The 24,437-nt window shown below is 40.2% G+C and overlaps 1 protein-coding gene across 1 annotated transcript in view; it reads left to right on the forward strand.

Annotated features, from left to right (window-relative positions):
* LOC135226694 (folylpolyglutamate synthase, mitochondrial-like) overlaps positions 1-24,437 on the forward strand; it is a 55,997-nt gene that overhangs the window by 20,895 nt on the left and 10,665 nt on the right. The window contains exons 4-9 of the mRNA XM_064266406.1: positions 2,114-2,250; positions 3,480-3,663; positions 4,746-4,890; positions 5,546-5,664; positions 14,949-15,061; positions 16,166-16,308. Coding sequence (XP_064122476.1) covers positions 2,114-2,250; positions 3,480-3,663; positions 4,746-4,890; positions 5,546-5,664; positions 14,949-15,061; positions 16,166-16,308 — 841 coding nt within the window. The remainder of the gene's footprint in view (positions 1-2,113; positions 2,251-3,479; positions 3,664-4,745; positions 4,891-5,545; positions 5,665-14,948; positions 15,062-16,165; positions 16,309-24,437) is intronic.

A 24,437-nucleotide genomic window follows, 5' to 3' on the forward strand; every position in this document is an offset into this window, starting at 1 on the left:
GGCAACTGCTAAAAGAGTTAGTGAGCTTCAGGCCATATCGAAGAAGGTGGGATGGAGACATGGCAACGCAGTGTGTTCATTCCAAGAAGGTTTCTTGGCTAAGAATGAGAATCCAGCTAATCCTTGGCCAAGATCCTTTGAAGTTTTGGGTTTGGCTGAGTTAGTGGGTCACGAGCAAGAAAGAGTTCTCTGCCCAGTGAGAGCCTTGCGGTGTTATACGGAAAGAACAAGAGGTATCAGAGGGAAGTCTGATGCTCTGTGGTGTTCAGTTAAAGACCCCAGTAGACCCATGACAAAGAACGCTCTAGCCTTCTTCATGAGAGAATTAATTAAAGAGGCTCATATGCTGTGTCAAGAGCAGAGCTTTGGTATTTTGAAAGTGAAGGCTCATGAAGTCAGAGCAGTGGCGACTTCATTAGCTTTTAAAAAGAATTTAGCCCTCAAGGAAATTATTGAATCCACATATTGGAGAACTAATTCAATATTTGCGTCTCATTATCTTAGGGATGTTCAGACACCTTTTGATAATTGTCAGACGCTAGGTCCATACGTGTCCTCTGGTACAGTATTGGGCAAAGGAGTTACTACCCCATAACCTTCTTTTAAGCTAGTTGATTTTATTAGGTGATGGTGTTTGTGTTTATTGGTCGTCTGAGAAAAGTGTGCGGTACTTTTCTCAGTCTTGTGAGTATTATACGGTGATGGTGTGTGTGTAGTTCAGGTAAATGATCTTTTACTAGCTTGAATGCCGTGGCATAAGAGGGCTGTACGGATCTGTCAACACATTGGTCACGTCCAGTTGTCAGTTCCAGTCTTAGCTTCTTCAACATACAGGACACTTCCTTGTTGAGAGCTACTAAGGTTTAAGCAGGCTTAGAGGCAGGACCTATGAAGTCAGCTACCTTAGCAGGTAAGGAACCTAGAGTTTTAATAATATTTTAATAATATTTTTATACTCTAAGAATGTTGCTGTCTTTGACCCACCTCCAAATGTGTCAATCAGCTATATATATACCTGCCAGGTAAGTGTCATACATTAAAATGAAGTTTTTATGATAAAACAAAGTTTAATGTATACTTACCTGGCAGGTATATATAATTTAATTCCCACCCGCCTCCCCTCAGGAGACAGGGTTCAGAGAAAATCTGGCCCAATTGGGAACGGTTCCTAGCGCTAGCGCCACGGTAACGGGGTGGTGGTTGCCTGAACTACTATTAGGTTACTAGCGTTTGCCGCGAGTTTTGAAAATTTCTGTCAGGTGGAACAGAGAATATAGCTATATATATACCTGCCAGGTAAGTATACATTAAACTTTGTTTTATCATAAAAACTTCATTTTACAGAAATTTTATATCTTAGAATGCTAGATCTTGACCAAATTAGCTTGCTAAATTGGGATTGGGAGGTCAAAGTATTCTTTTGTATAAAGTAACTTTTGGGATTTTTTGCATATCCTATAATAATCATTTTATATTCATTTGGGAATTAGGCATTTCCCTACATGGTATTGAAATATGCTCTATGCCCTAAGTGTCACTTAGTTATCTGATGTTTCAGTATTTTAATTCATTTGAGAATTATTTAGTGTCCTATATATATAGGCATCAGTATATATTACTGTAACTTTGTACTCAATATAATTTTATTACTTGTCTATAATATATTACTCTTAATAGAGGGTTTTCCACTTGGAAAAACAATGTTGCAGTCTTGTTTAAGGCCCTTGATGTAATGGGTCATTGAAATGAACAAGTAAGATAGAAAATAATTTTTTGGATTTTCATCGTAAAAATAAGTTTAAGGATTTGACACTTGGCCCATTTGTTTAAGCAGCTACACAACTGTCAAAGCTGAGGAGATATGTTTTATAAAATTAAGTCTGGTTATGATTTATAATGAGTTATCAAGATCAACACTGGTAAGGTATGCTTTTAAAAAATCCTTTCTCCAGGACAGGTGCTAGTTTTCTTTGTGCTCCAAAGAATATTCCACCAAGTCACCCCCCTCCCCTAGCAGCCATGAGCTCAAGTGTGATTGGTATTTTAATCTTTTTAGCATTAGAATGTAAAGTAGTTTGTCTTGCCAGAACTTAAAAGATGGTTTTATTTTCAGGAATCTGAGGATGATATGCCTGCATATTTCAAATTTTTAACAGTATTGGCCTTGAAAGTGTTTTTGAGAGAAGAAATTGATGTTGCTGTCATAGAAGTAGGCATTGGAGGAGAGTATGACTGCACTAATGTTATCAGGTAAAGTTGTAATAGAAAATTGCTTGCTGTATAAAAGGGTGTAAGAGTTTCATAGAAAATTCCATGCTTTATACAAGAGTGGTACTAAATTTGTGTTAGTGAAAATTTTTCTTGCATTTAGTGAGTCTGGTTATAATACTGAGTATATTAGGGTTTGTATAAGGTTTTCCTATTACAATAATAATCTTTGTTCTAACAGTAGTTCTGTTTGATAGATCTAGATGTAATTCTACAATATTTGAGGTTGTATTGTTTATTTTATGATTACTTGACTGGTGTCACAACATTTAACGGTTATTGAAGGACAGTCTCTCCTACATTCCTTTCCATAAAGGTGTTTTTCATATGAGATAATTGCATGCTTTTAATGTTTTGGGTTTCATACAGTATACAATCATACCTTGTACATTTGTGTTTCTAGTTATTTTATTGAATTGTACCTAGGTTATAATGTACTTTCTATTAATGCTAGTTATTTTTGAAGGATGAGTTGCTCATATTGGTCAGTCTTTTGAAGATGCTGGTGAATAATGTCCACCATACTGATGACCATTATCTCATGATTGGTAATGATTAGGTAGCATTGTTGAGATATAGCCATAGTCTGATGGCCTTCATAATGTAGAACTTTCCTGGGTAAGTAGTTTTATGGTAATAGGAAAAGTAATTTCTATATCCTCTTAAGTCATTGATAGACTCACCTACCGAGCTGTAACTGTGACTCAGTTTTCTTCATTATCGCTAGGCAAGCGTACGCAACAATATACAGTTCCATCAAAGCATCTGATATTTTGGGTAACACTTGTTAGTATGATTAACATAAAAGATGTGTACCAATCATTGAGCTACACTAAAGATGATGGTGGATGTCTCTTAAAGTAAAGCTTTTGAATAATGGTGTCATGGAAGTATTTTAATGATATTTTTAATAAGAGTGAATCATATTTACCACTTTCAGCAATTTTGATAGAAGATACGAGTTCTTAGGATGTTGTAGACATCCCCACAACAGAAAGTCAGCAGTAGTGAAATAAATAATTTAGCCTTATTAATGCTTTTAGGTGGTGGATGTCACCTTACAAACACTTGATATTCATCCAGAATCAATAGAACATCTGTTATAACATAGTATATGTAATTTTGGAAAGTGTTTTTTTTTAACCAAAGGTCTCATTTTGGTAATATGTAAAATTGCAATTTTATTTAACTTCCCTTTGCCCTTATTTCAGGAAACCTGTTGTTTGTGGCATAACAACACTTGACCTTGACCACACATCAATATTGGGAACAACTGTAGATTCCATAGCATGGCATAAATCTGGTATAATGAAGCCTAATATACCAACATTTACTGTTGACCAACAACCTGGATCTTCTCTTAGTGTTTTGATGGCAAGGGCCAAAGAGAAAAATGTAAGAATGTAGAGAAATTATTTTTTCCGTTGTATGAGAAGGTTAAAGTGAATTTGCTGCTATGAGGGCCACCTCTGTTTTGATTGTTTTGGGGGGAATGAGTTAGCTATACAGTAATTGGTAGTTTAATTTTTTGTAAAGATTATAATTAATTATATCTCGGTAATCGTGTATAATAAATTTTATTATTTAAAAGCTTTATGATTAGAGTAAATTTTAAACAAGGAGCAAGTTCAGTCCTGCTTTCTTCTGTCTAAAATTAGGTGTATCTGTTTTAGTTTTTTATTTTTTTATTGCGCATCACCTTTTCGTGTAACTTGTCTTTTCTGTAGGCTAATTTACATTTTGAATCCTCTTGGGTTTCTAGTCTGTTGACTTTGTCCACAAGGGTTTTCAGCTGAAGATTTAAAGAAAGAACTGTGGGAGATTCTGACAAAATGGACTTGAGAGATTTAAATCCAATATTTTTCATCAATTTTCTATTGAAATTTGGATATTTTTCATTGACATTCAATGAAAATTTTAGACATTCAAAAAACTCTATAGGTGGGAGTAGGTGTATAATGTAGAAACAAAAGAATAGTGTTTGGCAGTTCTTTCAGTTTGCTTTTATTCATGTTCTTGTCCCTTCTGCACAAGAATAACATGCATTGATGAAATGTTAAAGTAATGTTTTTAGTACTGGAAGGAGGAATTATGGACTATGATGAAGTGTTTTTATTCAGGATTTTTAATTGCATGTAATTGCCTGTTATTTACCATTGGTTAGTACTGTTAGTCTTATGATAATTACTTTGTTACAATGGACAGCTTGTAATCAGAATAGTATTAGAACCCTGTGTCCAGTGTGTATGTATATCCAATGTATGGGTATTATTGTACCATAAGGCAGCACTACCACCTCTATATTTTATTTTATACTGTATGTGGATGAGATGTATTAACCAGACAGTGAGAAAGTAATAACAATTTGTAACCATTTAGACCCAGTAAGCATGATTAATTTTTTTTCCAGCTATCGGTGTGGAACATGCAAATGGAGTTATGTTTGGAACAAGATCAAGCGATGTTTATTTTTTCAGTGCGCATTGTATTTGGTTCCACCTCTGGAGAGCTATGGATGGGGTGCTAGGCCATTGCAGCTGGGGCTAGCCGGAAGTGTACAGTACAGCAATGCTTCTTTGGCCCTTCAGCTGTCTCGCTATTGGATTGATTTCCAAAATAAAGGTAAAAAAGTTTTTGGTTCTCATTTTGTGTTGAGTTTTTAGACAAATTAATGCATTCAATTGTAACATATGTGAGTGACACTTATGGTAAAATTCATATCGTGGATTAGTATTTTTTGTTGGAATCAATTTGTATATTCAGTCTTCTGATAATTTTTCTCTCTTAATACACATTTGCTGTTTAACTCCATTAGTAATACTTTTCTGCAGTGGCATAGATGAGGGTTCATTGACTCTCAATAAATGGTCTTTGTTAGCAGATGACTGTTATTTATTTGTCTGGAAAGTAAGCATAAAGGTTTAGCAAGGAATACTATGCAAGTGCAGGTGTATAAAAACAGCTTGCAAAGTCTTGCCTATTATTTTCTTTGATATGCAGTTTAGTCTTATACAAGATTTTTAGATAAGTAATTTATAAAAGCTGATGAACAATATATACGGTATCAGCAGTTTTAGTCCATGAATTCACAAGTGTCTAGTGAAAACCTTCATTTAATGCTAATACGTAGCTTTTTACAAAGAAACTCCCTAGCATGAGCAAGAATTTTAAGTATTTATGCAATGAGCAGGTATTTTGACAACTGGATATTCTTTAAGGTGTATGTAAACCTTATATGAATTGTAAGCTGCTTTGTTTTTTGGCATTAATGCAACAGACTTAGTCATTAAGAAATCAGTGGAAGAAGGAAATGGACCAGAAATTGCTGCTTCATTTACTCTCAACGATGAAGAAGTGTGTGGTCTTCGCTCTGTCGTCTGGCCTGGGAGGTCACAGGTGTGTATGTGTATGTGGTTTGTTAGCTATGAAAAATACAAATTAATTAAAAATGTCATTTTAATCATACAGTGGCAAGGATTGTTGTTGAATTCATCAAGATAGTTTCTAATCTTACGTTACATTTAGGCTCAGTCTCTTGTTATTAGTTTATGGGAAGACATTAAGTTGTGAAAGTGTGAAAGACTGTATGCAACAGCCAATAGAAACCCATATTTTCTAGAATCTTGGTAATCACTAGGATGTATGTAGACTTTAATATATGTTCTCTTCATCATCCTTTTGGCTCTTAGTTGCATTTCTTTTTGTACCATGCTTTTGTTTCTTCACTTATTGGTCAGGTCAAGTTGATTGATGACTGTATATATCTGTGGCAGTTCTTGTCTCTCAAGTCAGTGACGGTGTTTGTTGTGAACATTATAGAATCAAATATTTATGCTTAGTGATGCAGTTAAGCTAATCAGTATTGATGAAGGGATGGAATTTTCAGCTGGCAGACTGACAGAAAAGTTATTTCTTAATGGTTCACATGTTTCCTGTAGGACTAAAGCATCTGTTTTTGTTTATTCTCATGATAAAAGTAAATTTTTGTCTTGGTGATTTGCATCCGTTTGATGTTTGTATTTATTTTATATTCAGTATTTGTGTACTCCAGATGTCTATAAAAAATATAACTTAAATCTAAATTTGGAGGAATTCAGTATTTTATAGCCTGAAACTTTGGACATGCAGTATAGCAAAATATTTTTATAGTACATATCTCATATTACTTCTAAATACTGCAGTACTGTACCTTCCATTTTGTCAATACCAGCAGCAATTATTGTCCTTGTATTTTCACATTAGTTTTAGAATAGTTTTGGTGAATTGGGTCAGGTAAAGTTTTTGCAATCCACAATAGTTGTTTTTCTGTTAATTATGGTATATAGAGGTTGAGCCAAAAAAGGATAATTTAAGAAAGATTTCCATAAGAGTAAAGGAAAAGAATGAAAGGTACAGCAACAAAAGAAGCAAAGCATTGATTAGTGTTGCATTCATAACCAAAGTTTTACCCATAGCTTTCCCTTAGAATTTGCTCTTGGAGAGTGGTAAATACAAAGAAGTTCAAATGGTAATAGAGATGAGAGTAAAATGAACAGATAAATGAGAAATATTAACAGATAAAGGTAAAAAGCAAAATGCAGAACAGGGTATATAAAGAGAATATCAAAGGAATTTTGGAATGTGCGTTTGAGGGTAAAATTCAGAATTTATGGTTATGTTGGGGAAAAATGGTTATTAAACGAGTCTCCATTTTAGGAAAATATTAATTTTTTGCACTGTGTATGGAAACTGATAATTGCTTGTCAAAAAGGATATGTAACATCTGTTAGTTAAGAACCAGTTTAGTTATCAGTAGCAGTATAAAAGTGAGAGAGCTTTGCTCTAAAGGGTTGTTGGTTTTTCCCTACTGATGCATTATATAGAATGGTATAAAAGTTGTTTTGTTTGATATTTTGAAAATATATTTTTGTTTTTTATCATACTTTTACATTTATTTGAAATGTTGTTATGTATTTGGGATTAATCTTACCTACTGCTAAAGTTAGCTTATATCTCCATGCCGATTAAAAAAAAATCGAATGGCTGCCCGGATGACTGTCTCGTTCACCTTTTCTCCACCAGGTCCAGGTGTGTTTCAAATGTACGTATTAGCTCTTGTCAGAATTCTTCGTGCTGCCATTGTGCTTGGGCGTTTGTTAGTATTCTTTGAAAGTTGGCTGTCTTGCACCTGTTTACTGTATTGTAATTTCATTTTCCTAGGATATCTTCCACCAGAAGCAAAACAATAACATCAGGCTGTATAGGAATGAGTTTGGTGTAAGCAGCATGTTGGGATTTTAAGTACCGTATATACTCGCATATTATGCGACTTTTGAAACCTAATTTTGGAGCTAATTTTAAAGGGGTCGCATCATACACGCGGTATAAAATTAGCGTACCGTCTATGCTTTCCCAAATCGGCAGATCGCGATAGTTACTACCGGAGGAAAACAGTAGATCTTTTAAAAAGTTATGCTTTACTTGTACTTCACTGTATCCAATAATATTGTATGCATTCTCATATTACTATTGTATTTTAAAATACAAAAGAGCGATCGTGCGCCATTTGCATTATTTTGGTTTATACAACATGTTTAACTGTTCTAGACTAACCATCTATAATTTCCAAATCAGTTGATTAAGGCACAACACCGAAGGATTTTTTACTTTTTGTTTTACTCAGTAAAAGAAACATTTGTTACTTGAACTATTATTTTCATTTTAGGATACGCAGGTAAGTGAAAATTTATTAAAGTAAAAAAAATGCATAAAATTAATAAACTAAAATCCTCCAAAGTCGCTCTCCGTGTCCGTATCATCAAATACTGCTCTGAATTCTTTGCCATCAAGGCAGTCATCATATTCGTCATCTTCCAGATCTTTGATCATTTCATCTTCATCTCCTGCATCTTCGTATAGGACATCGTCAATTCATATGGAAGGTATAGTCTTGTCACCGTGGCGAGCTCTCTGGCGTGGCTTTTAAAGATCTGCCCTTATGCTAATTTTACAAAAACAACAACTGCCCGTGTGTGACAGACCTTTGAATGTCCTTGAGACAAACCCTGAGGCTATAATTATAAGATTATAAGGGGTTTTCATTCCCAGGTACTTTAATCTCTTTCCTATTCGGCGCTGCTCTCTCTCTCTCTCTCTCTCTCTCTCTCTCTCTCTCTCTCTCTCTCTCTCTCTCTCTCTCTCTCTCCCCTAAATCTTACAGCTGTCTGAGCAAGAACTTTTTTTATGGGACAACATAGGCCCGCATTTCGCATTTTCCATACCTATTTATTTTGTATACGATTGCCCTTTCTCGGCTGTGAAGTTGATGTCTATCCATGGCTGTGAGATGACCAGGAATAACTTGTAAGTCGGTGTCAAAGTCACTCCACACTTCAGTCAGGCCAAAACTTTGCCATATCGCATTCAAGCAATATTCATCATTTGTTTCCTTATCTATTATTTTCTGAGAGAGAGAGAGATGAGGAGAGAGAGGAGAGAGAGAGAGTCTGTCTGTATACAATTGTTTATTTTTTATTTTTCCCTTTTCTCACTCGTCAAACTTACCGTTTATGCTTTATTTCATATTTCCTTGCTCACCAATTTATTCTATACCTACAATATTAAGAAATCAAGATATGTGTAGAAGGGAGAACTGCCTCCAGACTGTACAGTCAGTATGGATTTAAACGCACGTGGAACTGGTTGAAATATTCACAACAGCACCAAAATGAGATGCCCTGTTGATAGAAAATCTGACTCCGTTTCTTGTTATTGCATAAAAAAAAACTTTATCAATCGTGAACCTACGTAATTTATTTAGAATTCTGCGGAACGGAAAAGATAATATTTGATATCTGTAATGGGAGAAATGGTTTTATCTCTGTTGTTGTTATAAATTTGGCAGATATGCGATCAAACACGTGGGTGGACCAAAACAGCCCAGCCAGAGAGCTCCGCTCATTTTGTAAATACTATTGTTTGGCGTGCTAGGCTTACCCGATTCATTTGGGTGTGCGCTGCAGCTGCTGCTACTGCTACTCAAATAATCGCATTTTTCTTACTAATCCCAAGAGTTGACCATGGAAAATCCCAAGATTAACCAAAGAGAGAGAGAGAGAGAGAGAGAGAGAGAGAGAGAGAGAGAGAGAGAGAGAGAGAGAGAGATACACTAATAAAAACAAAAACTACGTACTGTATGCAAAGCACACGCATCATCGTTAGCTTCCCGTGTGTTACGTGTAAACATTCATTCTAAGAAATTCACAGAGTAGTATAACTAACACCTGATTGGCTGGTTGGTAGCCGTGGAGATCTGTTATCCAATGACTGCCCTCTGCTTTTGTTCTATTTATAGACATATGCCGTGGATGACACTAAGTTTGAACGTTACCATGTTCGTGATTTTCTGACTGCTGATGGCAAAAATTACTCAATAATTTTCTTTATATAATTATTTCTTCGTGAAAACAACAATATAATATGATCATTTTAACTTTAATGTATACGGATGTGAAAAATACCAGTGTGTCGTAGCGATGCGTCATCAATATAGTGGTATGAAAATACCACATGGTGTTGTAGCGATACGTAATCACAAAGTACAAATCCTTTTCCCGGACCATCCTCAGAATTTTACGACTCTTCAACTTCAAGATCGATATGGTGAAATATATTATATAGTCATACTTATTGTTGAAATTCACAAGTTGAACTGCAAAACATTATTAGATTTTGATTATTATGTACATATATTTTTTACGTTTTACGGAATGTTTGTTTTGAAAATAATAGCTATTAGTGAACATATGATATTAATTGTCCCACTATTTTATTATAGGTGATCTTAATTATCTCACATTCATGTAACAGTATTATATTAATATTTATTTAAATAAACTGTAATTAATAAATAACAATAATGAAAAACATAAAGGAAAAAAATGTTTTTGCTGCAGTAGTGATGTTTGTTTGATTATGCATCTGACCTCACATTTCCGAGATTGAAAAATTCCCAAAACCGAAACATCGGAATGTGTGTTCTGCACATTTTTTTAAACACGCACACAATGTCTACACATTTACTGATACCCGTTGGTGAAAGATTCAAATTACAGTATCTATTTCCTGAGAGAGAGAGAGAGAGAGAGAGAAGAGAGAGACGAGAGAGAGAGAGACGAGAGAGAGACGAGAGGATAGAGAGAGAGAGAGAGAGAGAGAATGATTTAGGACTCCAAGGCGTGTTATTTTTACAATTATTTTATTATCTTGGTATTCTTTTTTAATCTTGAAATCTTCTATTAAATTCTCGAGATTAGTAAGAAAATTACCGTAACTTCACTAGCAGCAGCACACATCTGAACGACTCTGCCATTAGCACGCTAAACCACCAACCTTATGAACTGACCTCGGAAAAGGAACTCGCATGATACATGAGATACATGACAAAACCAGTTTATTGGTGAAAATTTTGGGGTCGCATGATATGTGAGATCGCACGTTACTCGAGTATATACGGTAGATCAACATTCAGTTTGTACTGGCTGCAGGGGTAGTGTGTGTGATCTTGGAACTAGATGCGAGGAATTTAGGGGATTGGTCTGAGGACTATGCCTGAATATGTTAGATGTAGGAAAGAAGGGAAGCTGATTGATTGCAAAAGCAATTAGTTAGGTGAGGACTTAAACCTGTCTGTTCTATCCTACCTAGTGTCCCTTCATCTGCAGCCATCCCAACTCAGGCTAGGCATTTTGGTAGTGCTAGCATTGAGTATTCCTTTGTAGCTCTGCCTTCTGCTCCCCATCAGGTTCAGGGAAAGTGTATCAAGAAGTCCTTATTTTAAGTTCTAATACAAGTTGAATTAAGTTTGTAACAGGAAACATTCTGAATCCTTCCAAAGTGTGCCCTCTTTTTTGTTAGAAGTGAGGTGTTGGTGGCCTTGCCTGTATGTAGCCTGATCCTTGGGCTGCCTTGCGATAGTGTGACTTTGTGAAAGAGTCAGCTACCAGGGAATGGGATCAGTTCTAGGGGGCGATGTGGTTCTGTGCTCTCCAATATCTACTTGGTCCTTTTCTCAGTCTGAATCTCGTTTAATTGTTCACTGAAGGACAGTTTTGGTAAATGTTGATCATTGCTACGTATGCACATTTTGCCGTCATCAGCACCTAGTTTGAGATTGTTAGCGCACACAGGATTAATAATATGGATAGAGACAGTTTTATTGAGATGGTAATGTGTCTGTAGCGAGTTTTACTTATTCTAATATTATGTCAACTCGGTTGATGGTTTAATCAATCTCTCATGTTTTGTTTATTCTAAATTCTTGTCTGCTAGCCTATTCCTCTTTCTCAATCGAAATGCACTTGTTCGTTCTAGCATACTTTTTCTTCAGCTTTCGGCAAATCGCTTACTACTGCCTTGATTAATGTTTCCCTTTCCAATCTACAATGTTTTTAGTATCTTCGGTTCTTTCCAAGCTAGATGTTATTCTAGCATCATAGCTTTCTAACGTCGTGTCATATGGGAATGCTTTCAAGTATGTTAATTTGCCTTTGGATGAGGCGGGAGAGTTGTTGTAAATCCTCTCCCCCCTCCTCTCAAACTTTCCCATTTGCTTTTACTCCTCGTTTTTTTTCCCTCAGTTTACCCGTGAGGACGCAGCTGACTCCAAGAGTCGCTTAAGACTGTCTCCCTTTCATCGAGTTGTGGGTTCAATTCAGTACAGTACTCAACTGCTTTAGCTTCTTATCGCCAAGGGTAGCTTCCTGTTGCCAGATGTTGCCTCCTGTCGGCAACTGTCACTTCTGTCGCCTTCTGGCATAAGAAGAGTTGGAATTTGAGAAACTCCTTTGGTTTGATTGGCGTTTGTTGCAGCGTTACGCTTTGCTGTAGTATCCTCATTTAGTCAAGGAAAGATGCCACATAGAGTATATGTCTTGCTTGTCTTAGCTTATTTTGGTGCCCTGTTAGGTATGTTATGGCGCCATGAGACCTCTATGGCATGCCATAAGGCACCTTATGGCGTAACCGGGACTCGGCCTGTTATGGGCGCCATAAATCGCTGATTTTATGGAGCTAGATTAGCGCCATAAAACTGAATAACTATAACTGGGGACTGCCTGTATTTGGAGAAGAGAACCTAAGCTTTCTCCTTCAGATAGTGTGTGTTTCGTAACTTCTCATACTCAGTTGCACAAACCTCCCTTTAGGTCTGCCATGGCGTGTCTTCTTGTTTTTTATGAAGTTACAGAGAGCAGGAGACCGCCTCTTGCAAGACAGGTGCTTATTGGCGCTTAAACAGTCTTCAGTAGGAAGTTGTTTCTTTTTCTTTCCTGTGGAGAGACGAACTCAAGACAGACAGGTGCTTTGGACATGCTGAGTGGAGCCTCAGTATAGCTTGTTGAGTTATCTTTTACTCAGTACGTACGTTGTCTTTTCTTCGTGTCAACTTAGAGAAGTTTGTGAAGCCAGCTTTAAAGATTTTTGCTGCCAGCCCAAGTTTAGCTAAGAAGAGAGTTTAACTCATTTCTGAGTTACAGGCTAATGTTCCCATGCTTATACTAACTCAGTTTAGAAGAAGTGGAGCACATTTGCTTCTGTCAGAGGAAATTTATTGCAAGCACCTTTCTTTAAGCTGTTGTAAAGGGAATGCTATTTTATCTTGTTGCCTTAGATGTTAAGGCTATGTTTTTCAGAGAAACTTAATAATTCCAATGATCAGATCGGTTAAGCCTGGAAGAGGTAGGTATCCTTTCAGAAACCTACATCATCATTGTCAAAGGCTAATCCTAGAAGTGGCAAAGTTAACCTTTTGTGGTTTTAGGAAACCTAGATGACATTGTCAAAGGTTCAGCCTAGAACAGGCAAAGTTAATCTTTTGTTTTGTGGTTTTAGAAAACCCAGCTGTCTTGGTCAATAGTTAAACCTGGAGGAAGCAAAGTTAATTTTTTTTTTGTGGTTTTAGAAAACCTAGAATGTCTTTGTCGAAGGTTAAGCCTTGAAGAGGCAAAGTTAACCTTTTCTTGTGTTTTTAGGAACCTAGAACATCTTTTATCAAAGAACGCAAGTTCGTCTGTGACTTACTTGGTTAGGCTAGTGCATGAGAACTATTAGCTCCATACCTTCTACCTTTATGGGAGGTAAACATTCATTTGACGCTTCAGGATAGGTGTTTGAAAACTGTCAAGTCCTTAGTTCATTACTACTGGTAGCTGGTAGAGCTGGTAGTCTTTTCCTGAACTAAAGAAAGAGCAATCCTCTAGGCTCTTCTGTTTAAATCCTGGGTTTTACTATTTTGGGGATCATGAAGGTACAAATTTTGTATAGGAGGGTACCTTTATATTATAAAGGTATTTATTTTAAGTGACTGTCATTTTATAGGGCTTTTGGACCCATGCACAGTGGTCCCCACAACCCGCTTCTGTTTCATTCTAGCTGAATTGAAGTGGTTTTCTCCGCAAGGCTGCTCTTTGCTGCACATGTATGAGAGCCTTGCTCCCTGAATGATGGTGGTAGTAAAATTGAGAAAGGATTCCGGATCAGTTAAGAATGTATTGGGTTTCACGCAAGAAACCTTTAGCTCGATTGGCTGAGCAGTTTTTTGCCTTGCACTACCCACTGTCCTCCTCTTAATGTGGGAATCAGCTAACTTTAAGAGTAGGTAAGATTCATCCCAAGTAATACGTATCTTCATAATAAAATTTGTAATTTGGATACTTACCTACTGTTTAAGTAGACCCTACCCAGCCTCTCCCCAACTTAGCGGGCTGTCAAGGAGAGTTCTGACTGGAGCTAAAACATTTGAAACTCACCTGGTGGAGAACAGTTGAACTAGACAGTCATCTGGCAGCTATTCAATTTTTTGTTTGAATACCGACTCACCTAATCGGTGCATAAATATAGTAATCTAACTTTAACAGTAGGCAAGACTCAAAATAATAAATTTTATGAATATTTATATTTTCCTTACGTTATGGATAGGATCTTTCTGAAAGCAAAAGAATGACTCATTCACATTGAAGCAGATGGTTGATTGAGCTGTCAGTGTTACTGCCTTAGTGGTAAGTTCACCAGCTACCTCAGAGACACTGGCCTTTATAAATGATATGAATTATTTTGTCTATGCGATGATTGTTACTGTGGGATCATTATTATTGCTATTAATAATAAAGGATTTCTTTATCCAGACCTCTGAGCCATTGCTGTGGGATAATTGTTTGAGAAAATACTTTACTCGAAAGTATATCGTATATGTTTTTATAAGCAGAGCCATTTGACTTTTATAGTAGTACATGAAAATCTTTCAGAAATCTGTGCCTTTTACTTTCTTGCTTGTTTGGTATTCTGCTCTTTATGAGAGGACCAAGTGCTTTTGTTTAATATAAAGAGTATTATGTATATTTCAGATGAGTTTTCCTATTGGCTATAGAAACCTAAATACCTGGTAGGCTAGGAAATTATTTGAATTTTACATTTAGTTTTCTTTGCTGAGAGACCAGAGAGAGGTAGTTGATGATATTTATTGCTCTTATACTGTAATTTATAATTGATGGAGTCATTTTTAGGGTGCATCACTGTTTGCTATCCATGTCTTCTGTTTAGATGATACATCAGATGAGTTGAAGGGAGAATTTAATTTGTTTTGCTGTAATTTTCTTCTAAGTATATTGTAGGTACATTTTTTTAGAAGGTTTATAATTTTTCAGATGATGACATGTGACCATCTACAATTTTTCATTGATGGCGCTCACACAGTTGCAAGCATGCAGGCATGCATTGATTGGTTTACAAAGGCCTCACAGTTCTCTCTTCAACAAAAGTAAGAGCTTTTATGAGTATTGTACTAAAATTGAATTGGATATACTTGTGTAAACAAATGGATGGGCCATATGGCCCAGTACTGGGGCTGGGGAGACCACTCAGTGCTGTCATGGGAGGGAAGGCGAATGGATTTTTATTAAAAGAAATTTAAAAAGATTGCAAGATTTTCCCCTCATGCATAAGTTATAAAGATATTTCTAACTTTTAACGTAAATTAAAACGTGTTAAAATCTGCAGTCAAGTAGAGCCTTGCTTCACCAATGAAAATTAAAATAAATGTGCTATATATTTGTTAGAAATAATTTTTCAGTGCATACTGCTTAATATACACATTACGTATTTATATTTTACATTTTCATTCTAATAAATAAATCATAGATATCTTATCATAAAATTCTTGTATCTTTAACTCAATGTGAAACACCTTTTTCAAATCTCTTTAGGCTCTTCCATAAACCTTTCCTATCCCTTCCCCCACAACAATAACGTAGTTTGTAGGCTTACACCCTGAGTAAGAGAAAAGAGCAGTTTTGTCATTATTGTATGTACAGTTTTGCTGTGAAAGGAGGGGTATTCAGAACTGGGGAATACTAGATATTTAGTCTGCTAACTTTGTTAGTGAGATGATGAATGGAATTGGTGTTATTTTTCCCTGTACGTTTTTACTGAAATTGAAAGTTCTGCTGGACTGTATTAGAATGAGAACTTCTCTTTATATTATTATTTTTCTCTTTTATATTATTATTTTTAAGTTTCTTGTATTGAATGATTAATGAACTATCCAAATTTTTTGTATCCTTTTAGCTAGCTAGTTAGTTAGTCAGTATCCTACTCTGTTATATTGTTTTGGGAATTCAAGTAAGGTAGCTACAGTAAAGTCTATGATTTTTCAGTTATAGGCTTCAGGTAATCTTGAACAAGCATGTGAAAAGTTCCAATACAGGGAATCATAAATTTTATTCTGTTCTTTTGTAAAATAATGCTCGTGTCTTGTTTATTGATTAGTCGTTATGCATATAATAAGGAAAAACAAAAGATGTTGAAAAGTGTACCAGCCTATTTTCATTGTTGGTACAGGCAGTTATACCTTACTTTCTTACAGTGAAAATGTGTACCGTGTTCTCCTCTTCAACTCGACTGGTGATAGAGACCCAGAAACGCTGTTGCAGTTTTTGGCAATGTGTGACTTTGATCTTGCTGTTTTTACTACAAATCTGGCTACCATGTCTATGAGTGCTTCATCAGGTAAGTTTTAACTATCCTTGTTTAATATGCACGGTTCGTTGTTTGGCAAAGTGGTTTTTAGACCGCATGCCCTTGCTGTCAACCACAGTTATTGGCAGTGGGCCTCTCCTTTGACTAAAAAGTCCTCGTGCAAGGCAGCAGTTTCCACACTTATTAGCAGTGGGCCTAGCCTTTTACTACAAAGTAAGACTGCAAGGCAGCAGTTTCCACAGTTATTGGTGGTGGCCTTAGCCTTTTACTAAAAAGTAAGACTGCGAGGCAGCAGCTGTCCTTTTAGTTGCCTTGTACGGCATGGTGGATGCCATCTTCATAGTAAGACAGCTACAGGAAAAAAGGTTAGGAGAAAACTAGGAGCTTTATTGTGCATTTATAGACCTTGAGAAAGCATACAATAGAATCCCAAGAGAAGTGGTGTTTTGGTGTTTGAAAAGTTGGTTAGGCTGGTCGAGATGATACATCAAAGAAAGAGCACAAAAGTAATAATAGCAGTTGGCGAAACAGAAAACTTTGAAGTTAGTGTTGGATTACACCAGGAGTCAGCATTAAGGCCATTTTTGTGCAGGTCATGGATGTGTTGAGTGAAAAGATCAGGAATGAAGAGCTGTAAGAGTTGTTGTACGCTGATGATCTGGTGATTACTGCTGAAGATGAGGAGGACCTACAGAAAAGGGTTGGAGAATGGCAGGAGTCTTTAGAGAGAGGTGGCTTAAAGATGAATGGAAATAAAACTGAGGTTTTGGTGAGTAGTAGGGAAGATAGAGACCGAATAGTAATACAAGAAAGAAGAGGCTCTGTTACAAAACAGACGGAAAATTTTGAATACTTATGATCTACTTTAAGCCAAGAGGGAGGATGTGAGGCTTGAAGTTGACAGTAGGATAAAAGTGGCATGAGGCAAAGTGGAGAGATGTAGCTGGAGTAGTATAAGAAAATGCCAATCGAACTAAAAGTCAAGATCTTTAGGACAGTGATAAGACCAGTGTTAATCTATGGATCGGAAACATGGGCTCTAAGAAGAAAAGAGGAAGTAAAGCTTGAGAGAATATAGATGAGAATGCTGAGGTGGATAATGGGAATATCACTGCTTCAGAGGTTAGAAAAATATGAAATAAGAGCAAGCTTAGTAAAGATAACGGAGGTGATAAGAGTCACGATTGAGATGGTATGGGCATGTGTTCAGGATAGATGACAAGGAGGGAGTGAAGAGGGCTTGTAAAGAACCTAGAGGAAGAAGATCGAGAGGGAGACAGAATTAGATGGCGAGATAAAGTAAAGGAGGATATGGCATCAGGCAACCGACCCCTTAATGTAGGGATAACCGTGGAAAATATGAGTTTATGCACAAAGAATTTTTTTAAAAATGCCTATTTTATCAGTGTTGAAGTGACTGTCTTCAAACAAAGTGGGAACTATTTGAAGTTGAGGTGGGACCTTTCTTCATCATTCAGTTCATGATCTCACATGCTGAATATCTTCACTTACACTCGCCTTTTTTATGCGATAATAAGGTGTTGTGATTTCTCTTCATCTTATAATCACCTAAAACAAGGAGGTACTTTATCTTACAAGTATTATTCTTCGTAAGTACCAGTACCCTATCTTTGCTGATTTTCTATAAACACACACACAGGATGCTCTAGAAGGAAGATTCCCAGCCAGTTCATAAGCTTAATCTGAAATAACAAATAAACAGGCAAGCATGTTTTTTTTTTATATAGAAAAACAGTAGAAACTGTTGAACCAATGAAAGACACTTATAGTTTGGTCTAATAAAATAAACTGCAGGAGATATTTTAAAGTGAAGACAGCTTAAACTGTCACTTGCAACTCACAGTAAAATTTGGTATAGTGTTCTGTGATTCTTTTTTCATCACAGTAAGTTGATTATTGATCAGAAATGGATATCTGATGTACAGTATTTATGAATTACAGAATATGAAGAAAATTTGAGTATTGTGCAACAAGTTTTAAAATGACAAATTTTTTAATCAATTTGTGTTTTTCATTGCTAACAAACCTTCGGTCTTAACAATAGGATTAATCTTCTAGCACTAGCTGGAAACCAGTAAAAACAATCAAAGATCTTAAAAACAAAGAATCTGTGGCATCTGGCAACTCCTGCATATACGCAATGGAAGTATGGTCTTCGACCAAGCTGGTTGTTTATTGTAGCCTGCACTTTTTTCCTTTTATTCAGCCTAGAAGTTCAGTGGACATCAACATGTTAGACAAGCCTTCTTTGTTGCCGTGTTGAACTTCCTTGGGACAGATGCTGTTGCAGTATATACATCTGTAACTCTGCATCGACATCGCTTACGTTTTGGGTGATAGGCTAGTCCGTCTCCTAAGAGAGTGTTGCCCCTTCAGAGAGACAGGACCCCTTACTTTGCTTTCTAGTTTATTGTGATCTACTTTTATTCTTAAATTTAAATAGCATTAGTCATGATGTGCATGTTTATAAAACAAGTCATTATCATCATTATTATTATTATTAATAATTATTATTATTTTATTAGGGTATCTTAATGTTCATATTCATAGAAAAAGTCATCAGTATAATTTTTATTAATGTATTATTGTACGTTGATGAAATGGAATCACAGTCATACCTGTAGTGCTTGGGCTCGCCAAAGGATAGTTTTTAAATGGTAGGTGGGAATTGCCGAAAGGGACAGGTCTAGAAGTTGAACAGCTAAGAAAGGCTTCGAAAGGAATGAATTCAAAGGAAATGAAAGTGGAGTGAAAAATACAGCTTGGGCCCAAGGGAACTGAATGAATCTTAAGAATAATCTACAGTGGGCCATGTAAGGTACAGTTTGTGATAAATTAAATGTTATATAGTAATTACTTCTTAAGGGGGCCTGCCGGAACCCCTATATACAGTGGTATAGGGCGAAAAATGCATAGTCATGAAAAAATTCATGGAGCTTCATATGGCAATTGAGAATACGTATACGAAATATTTCGTCAAAATTCCTCTTACTTTCGTAGTTACAAGGTAATTAGTAAACATAACTCAATAAGCGTAAAACATTCATCCGTACAAGAAAATGCAATATTTCTTCTGTTATCGTAAATTTTGATAATTATTGGCAAAGGAATTGTGAGAAATGGCATCTGTAGAGATTCCGTGGCTCGCAGAAGCGAGTATCTGGTTCAACCATGAATCAGTGCGACCATAGACTTCAAGTAGATTACACGTTCGAGTTTCACCTCGTGACTTTCGCTTACTTTCACGTATGTTTATGTATGTTTCGGCAAGAAGTTCATCATGCCAATGAGGAAAAGACAAGGAAAACATCTCGCTAACATACAGACATAGAAAAATCGCTCAAGCATTATTACAGAATATCATAATATACGCGTAGTTAGTGAAGAGAGAGGGGAGGGTTGCTTAGTAACGCCCCCTTCTTGCCTGACAGCACACGTCACACTATGCCCAAGGCTACGATCTTTGAGCAAAGAGATCTTCATTTATGATAAATAACATAGTTTTGGTTTTTTAATACCCAAAATGGACTATGAAATTCATAATAATCATGATTTATTAAATTGTCTTTGTAAAAAGAGAGTACATCTTCGAGTTTCACCTCTGTCATTCTCTTGCATTTATGTTTGTTTATCTTTGTTTCGGCAAGAATGTCATCATGCCAAAGAGGAAAATACAAGGAAAACATCTCGCTAACATACAGAAGAAGAAAATTTGCTGTAATAAGCCGAGTTAGTGAAGGGGAGAGAGGGGGGATACGTAGGAAGGAGTGCCCCATCTTGCCTCAAGCAGTGCCCCAGGCTACGATATATGAGCAAAGTGATCATCATTTATGATTAAATTATGATAAATAAAATAGTTTTGGTTTATTAATACACAAAAAAGAAATATACATTGTTCCGATACGTAATACAAACCCTCGGTCCTTTAACAATAGGAAGGTAACTAGCGGCAGCTGGGACGGTCGTAAGCTTCGAACAAGGGGAGAACGGTAGTTAACTGCTTGTCCGATCGTGCGCGCGCCGCGCGCCCGGGCGGTGAAGAATCACTTTTGCTTTCGGCCGTGGTGTGACAGGACGTGTTCGTCATCGCTCTGCCCGTTATTTCGTCGTGTTGCTTTGGATGTTTACAATTTCTTCTGACTGGTTTGTTTGTGGTCTTGAATGAAATTGTAAGTACTCTTTTTTTATTCATTTTTCATTTTTGATTGGTGGGAAGTGAATTAATTAATCATGGATCAAGAAGAGCTTTCGCCGCGCCCACAGCTGCCCGTAGAGTGTGTCCCGGGCTGGAGGGGCGTAAATGCGGCGGATTCCGCTCTTACCCAGACATTGATCCTCATGAGTTATGTTATCGGTGTCGGGGGCGAGAATGCTCCCGAGCCGAACCATGTAATGTGTGTGTAAATTGGTCCGAGGCGCAGTGGGTGCTGTACGAGGGTAGGAAGAGGCGTAGGTCGACCAAGGAGTCGTCGGAAAGCTCTCCAGCGACTCCTTTGGTTACGGATACCTCGTCATCCTTCCTGCCTCCAGCTCAGCCCCCACGATTTGCGCCTTCCCCTGCGGGGGGGGGTTTCGGAGTCCTTTTCCTCACTCGATCCGTCGAGTGTGGAGGAGGGTGCCCGATACCCGGATGTTCAATTGTATTCGGGGTCTTCCGTCCGCTCTGGGTGGGGTTCGTCCTCCCCCAAGCGTGAGGGTGCCCCTCTAACTGACCCGACTGTTCCTCCTTCAGGTGTACCTTCTGTGAGTGACGACCTTGGACAGGTGTGGGCGTCGTTGGACTGCAGGGCGCCCCCAGTATCCAGGGCTTGATTCAACGGCTAGCGGGGTCGGCAGTTGTAACTCATGGTGTAGTCACAACAACGACCAATACTGTGTCCACACCAGCGTACGCCGCCCCTCCTCATGTGGTGTACACGCAACACATTGCGTCGGTGACTCCAACGGCATCAATTCAAAAACCGATCGCTGCCGTACCTAAGAGGGGCGTGCCGCCGCCACCTGGGTTCTATGTGCTGCCGACTCCCGACTTTCGCTGTCCCAAAAGTTCGCCCCTGGATCTACCGCCCGTCCCAATGATGAGTTTGGCTGAAATGGAGAGGTCTGTGACGCCGGACTATGCTGCCGTACCTGCCGTACCTGCAGCGAGTGTTGCTGGCCCAGCCCCTCGCGCCGCTCCTACGAAGCGCGCGGTGCGGGACGCTCATGCTGATGTTGCTGCTGGTGCTGGTCCTGCTGGTGCTGGTCCTATTGGTGCTGGTCCTGCTGCTGCTGGTCCTGCTGGTGCTTGGTCCTGCTGGTGCTGGTCCTGATGGTTGCTGGTCCTGCTGTTGATGTTCCTGCCGCTCCTGCCGTGCCTGCCCCTGCCCACGTCGCGTCTCGTCATGGAGGTGCTGCACCGGTCTCAGGTCTTTCCGGACAGGATCAGTCGGGGCGTGTTGCTTCGGCAATTGGCCCGACTTTTCCGTGGATGGAAGACCTGACGTCCGTCCTGAGAGAGCTGACGAAGAAGAGGAAGAAGAAGAGGAAGATGTCGTCGTCGTCTTCATCGTCTTCTTCGTCGTCTGTTGCCGCCTCTCCCCCTTCGACTTCCAAGGCTTCCAAGCCGAAGAAGAAGAAGGCTGCCTCCTCCCCCCCTAAGAAGGCTCCTGCGGGACCTTCGAAGGGCCCGTCTCGCTCTGGCGTGACGGGGGGGGGGGTGCTTCTGCTGGTCCTCCTGTTCCCTCTGGGAACAGGGCCCGTCTCCTCCTGTTGAGAAGAAGAAGAAGACGGGGACCAAGGATGTGCTGGCTACTGCTGGTACATCCGCGCCTGGTCTTGGTAGCACTGCTGCTAAGCCAGGTACCGGCTCGACTTCTCGTTCGCGAGAAGGTCCGAGTGTACGGTCTCTCGGGCGACCGTGCAGCTAAAGTCAAGAGCCTGAGCTTGCTCACCGTCATGACAGAGGCACGGAGCAGAAGACTGTCGAGAGTCGCGCAAGTGACTCTCGCCAGGCCAGCGGCCGCTCTCGTAGCGACCAGCCGGTACCTCGGGCGTTGACGTGACGGTCTCTGACCGGCCACGGGTTTGAGGCTGGGAAGAGGTCCCCTCGACCAACGGCACCAGTCGGTTTTGACGTGCCGTGAGGACGCTCACCGGTCTCACCGCGAAAGCGAGCTCTGCAGATCACCTGACCGCCGCTCCCACAGGGACCGGACGGAGACGGTGGCCAGCAGCAGCTCGTCTGACGCACGGGACCGGGGTCGACGTGCTCAGTCGAGCCGCTCGCCACAGGTGAGCGGCACGACCAGGCCTACAGATCGATCCCCACCGCGGGTTGGTGATCGGCTGCAGCCCCCCACTGTACGCTGGTCCTGCCAGCGAAACGGGGGGGGAGAGCGTCAGGTCTGTCTCTCCTATACCTTCAACTTCCTCGGGCTACACCGGGAAGAGCGAGGTACCTATGAGTGATCGTGAGAGTGCGCCGCTCACGATCCCGCCACGACACCGCACGAACCAGGCATGGTCTTAGGACCAGCCAGGTCGTACGCGCAAGTGGTTGGAGGCGACCGTCAGGGGTCTGTTGCTGTTCCTCCTTCTGAAGGAGGAGGGTCTCGAGAGCTGCTCCTGTTGGAGGGACTGGACGGTCCTACTCCTCAGGACGCTGTGACTCCTGAGATCCAGAGGAACTTTGCCCAGGTTATTGCGCTGATTCGTCAGCACAACGACCTGGGGGAAGGATCGCCGCTACCACCTTCTGAGCCCACGTCCCGGCTCGAGTCATTTTGGGGCCCGAAGAGGGAACCCAAATTGACGGTGGGACTGCCGCGATCTGAGCTTGCAGACTCAGTCCTTGACCAGGTGGAGAATTTCGTCTCAGGACGAGAGGACTCACTTAAGTCAGGACGGTCTTCCAAAGCTACTTCCTCCTCCTCTGCAGCGACAGCGGAAGTTCTACGTGCCATCAGTGGATCCAATACCGCCCAAACAGGTTAACCCGGAGCTAGCTAGGCTAACTCCAGGTGTGTCCCTGCAGCAGCTCCTGTCGGAGAACTTGTGGTTCTCGCAGCAGGAGGCACTGGGCCTGGAAAGCTACCGCTATGGCGGCGGTTTCCAGGCAGTCTCTTGGTTGGATCTGTGGTCCCTCACAGTATCCAAGGTCGCGGGCGGCCGACGCCGGGGGCGCTGCCCTCGAAGACGACCCCGACTTCAGGAGACTGTGCCAGTCTGGAGGTAGGGCCATCTCCTACCTCGCCCATCAGACGGCAAACCTGTGGGCCAACTTGGTTCTCCGTCGTAGGGACGCTGTCCTTACACGAGTATCCAGGGGGTTCCCCCGGGCGTGAGGCGGTAAATGGACTCCGTAACGGACCAATGAAGAGTTTCCTCCGCTCTCTTTCCCGGAGAGATGGTGGACGCTGCGGTGGAAAGACGGCGCACTGATGACAGTGACCGTCTGGTTCACCAGGCAGTTACGAAGGTTTTCTGGGCAACCTCGTACAACTGCGGCTAAGCCTAAGAGTTTAGCTAGCGCTTCCTCGGCTGCTAAGACGGCTGCTCCATCGAAGCCCCGAGGAAAGACTCTTCCTGCTTCAACTTCTGGTAAAGGAGGCCGTAACCAGCCCTCCTCCCAGCCCTCCTTTCCCCGAGGAGGTGCTGGGAAGAAGTCGAAGCGAGGTGGGAAACGCTAGGGACGGCGTTCCCCCTCACCAGCTGCCGGAAGTGGGGGGGTGCCTGGCGAGCCATTGGGCAACTTGGCAGCGCTACGGTGCCGAGACCTGGATAGTAGACGTCCTTCGGGAGGGATATCTACTACCCTTCGAATCTCGGCCACCCCTCACCTCCAACCCGGTCCATCTGCAGACATATGTTCTGGGATCCTCAAAGGACGACGCTCTTCGGCAGGAGATCAAGACCATGCTGACCAAACGAGCTGTAGAAGTCGTAGTGGATCGGTCACCGGGCTTTTACAGCCGCCTTTTCTTAGTGGAAAAGGCATCGGGGGGCTGGCGCCCGGTGATAGATCTCTCTCCCCTGAACCGATTTGTTCGCCAGACTCGGTTCAAGATGGAGACGGCACGTTCCGTGCTGGACTCCATCAGGGAGAACGACTTCATGCTTTCGGTGGACCTGAAGGATGCGTATTTTCAAATACCCAT

Source organism: Macrobrachium nipponense, chromosome 20 (genome assembly GCF_015104395.2).
Source record: "Macrobrachium nipponense isolate FS-2020 chromosome 20, ASM1510439v2, whole genome shotgun sequence".
NCBI lineage: Eukaryota > Metazoa > Arthropoda > Malacostraca > Decapoda > Palaemonidae > Macrobrachium > Macrobrachium nipponense.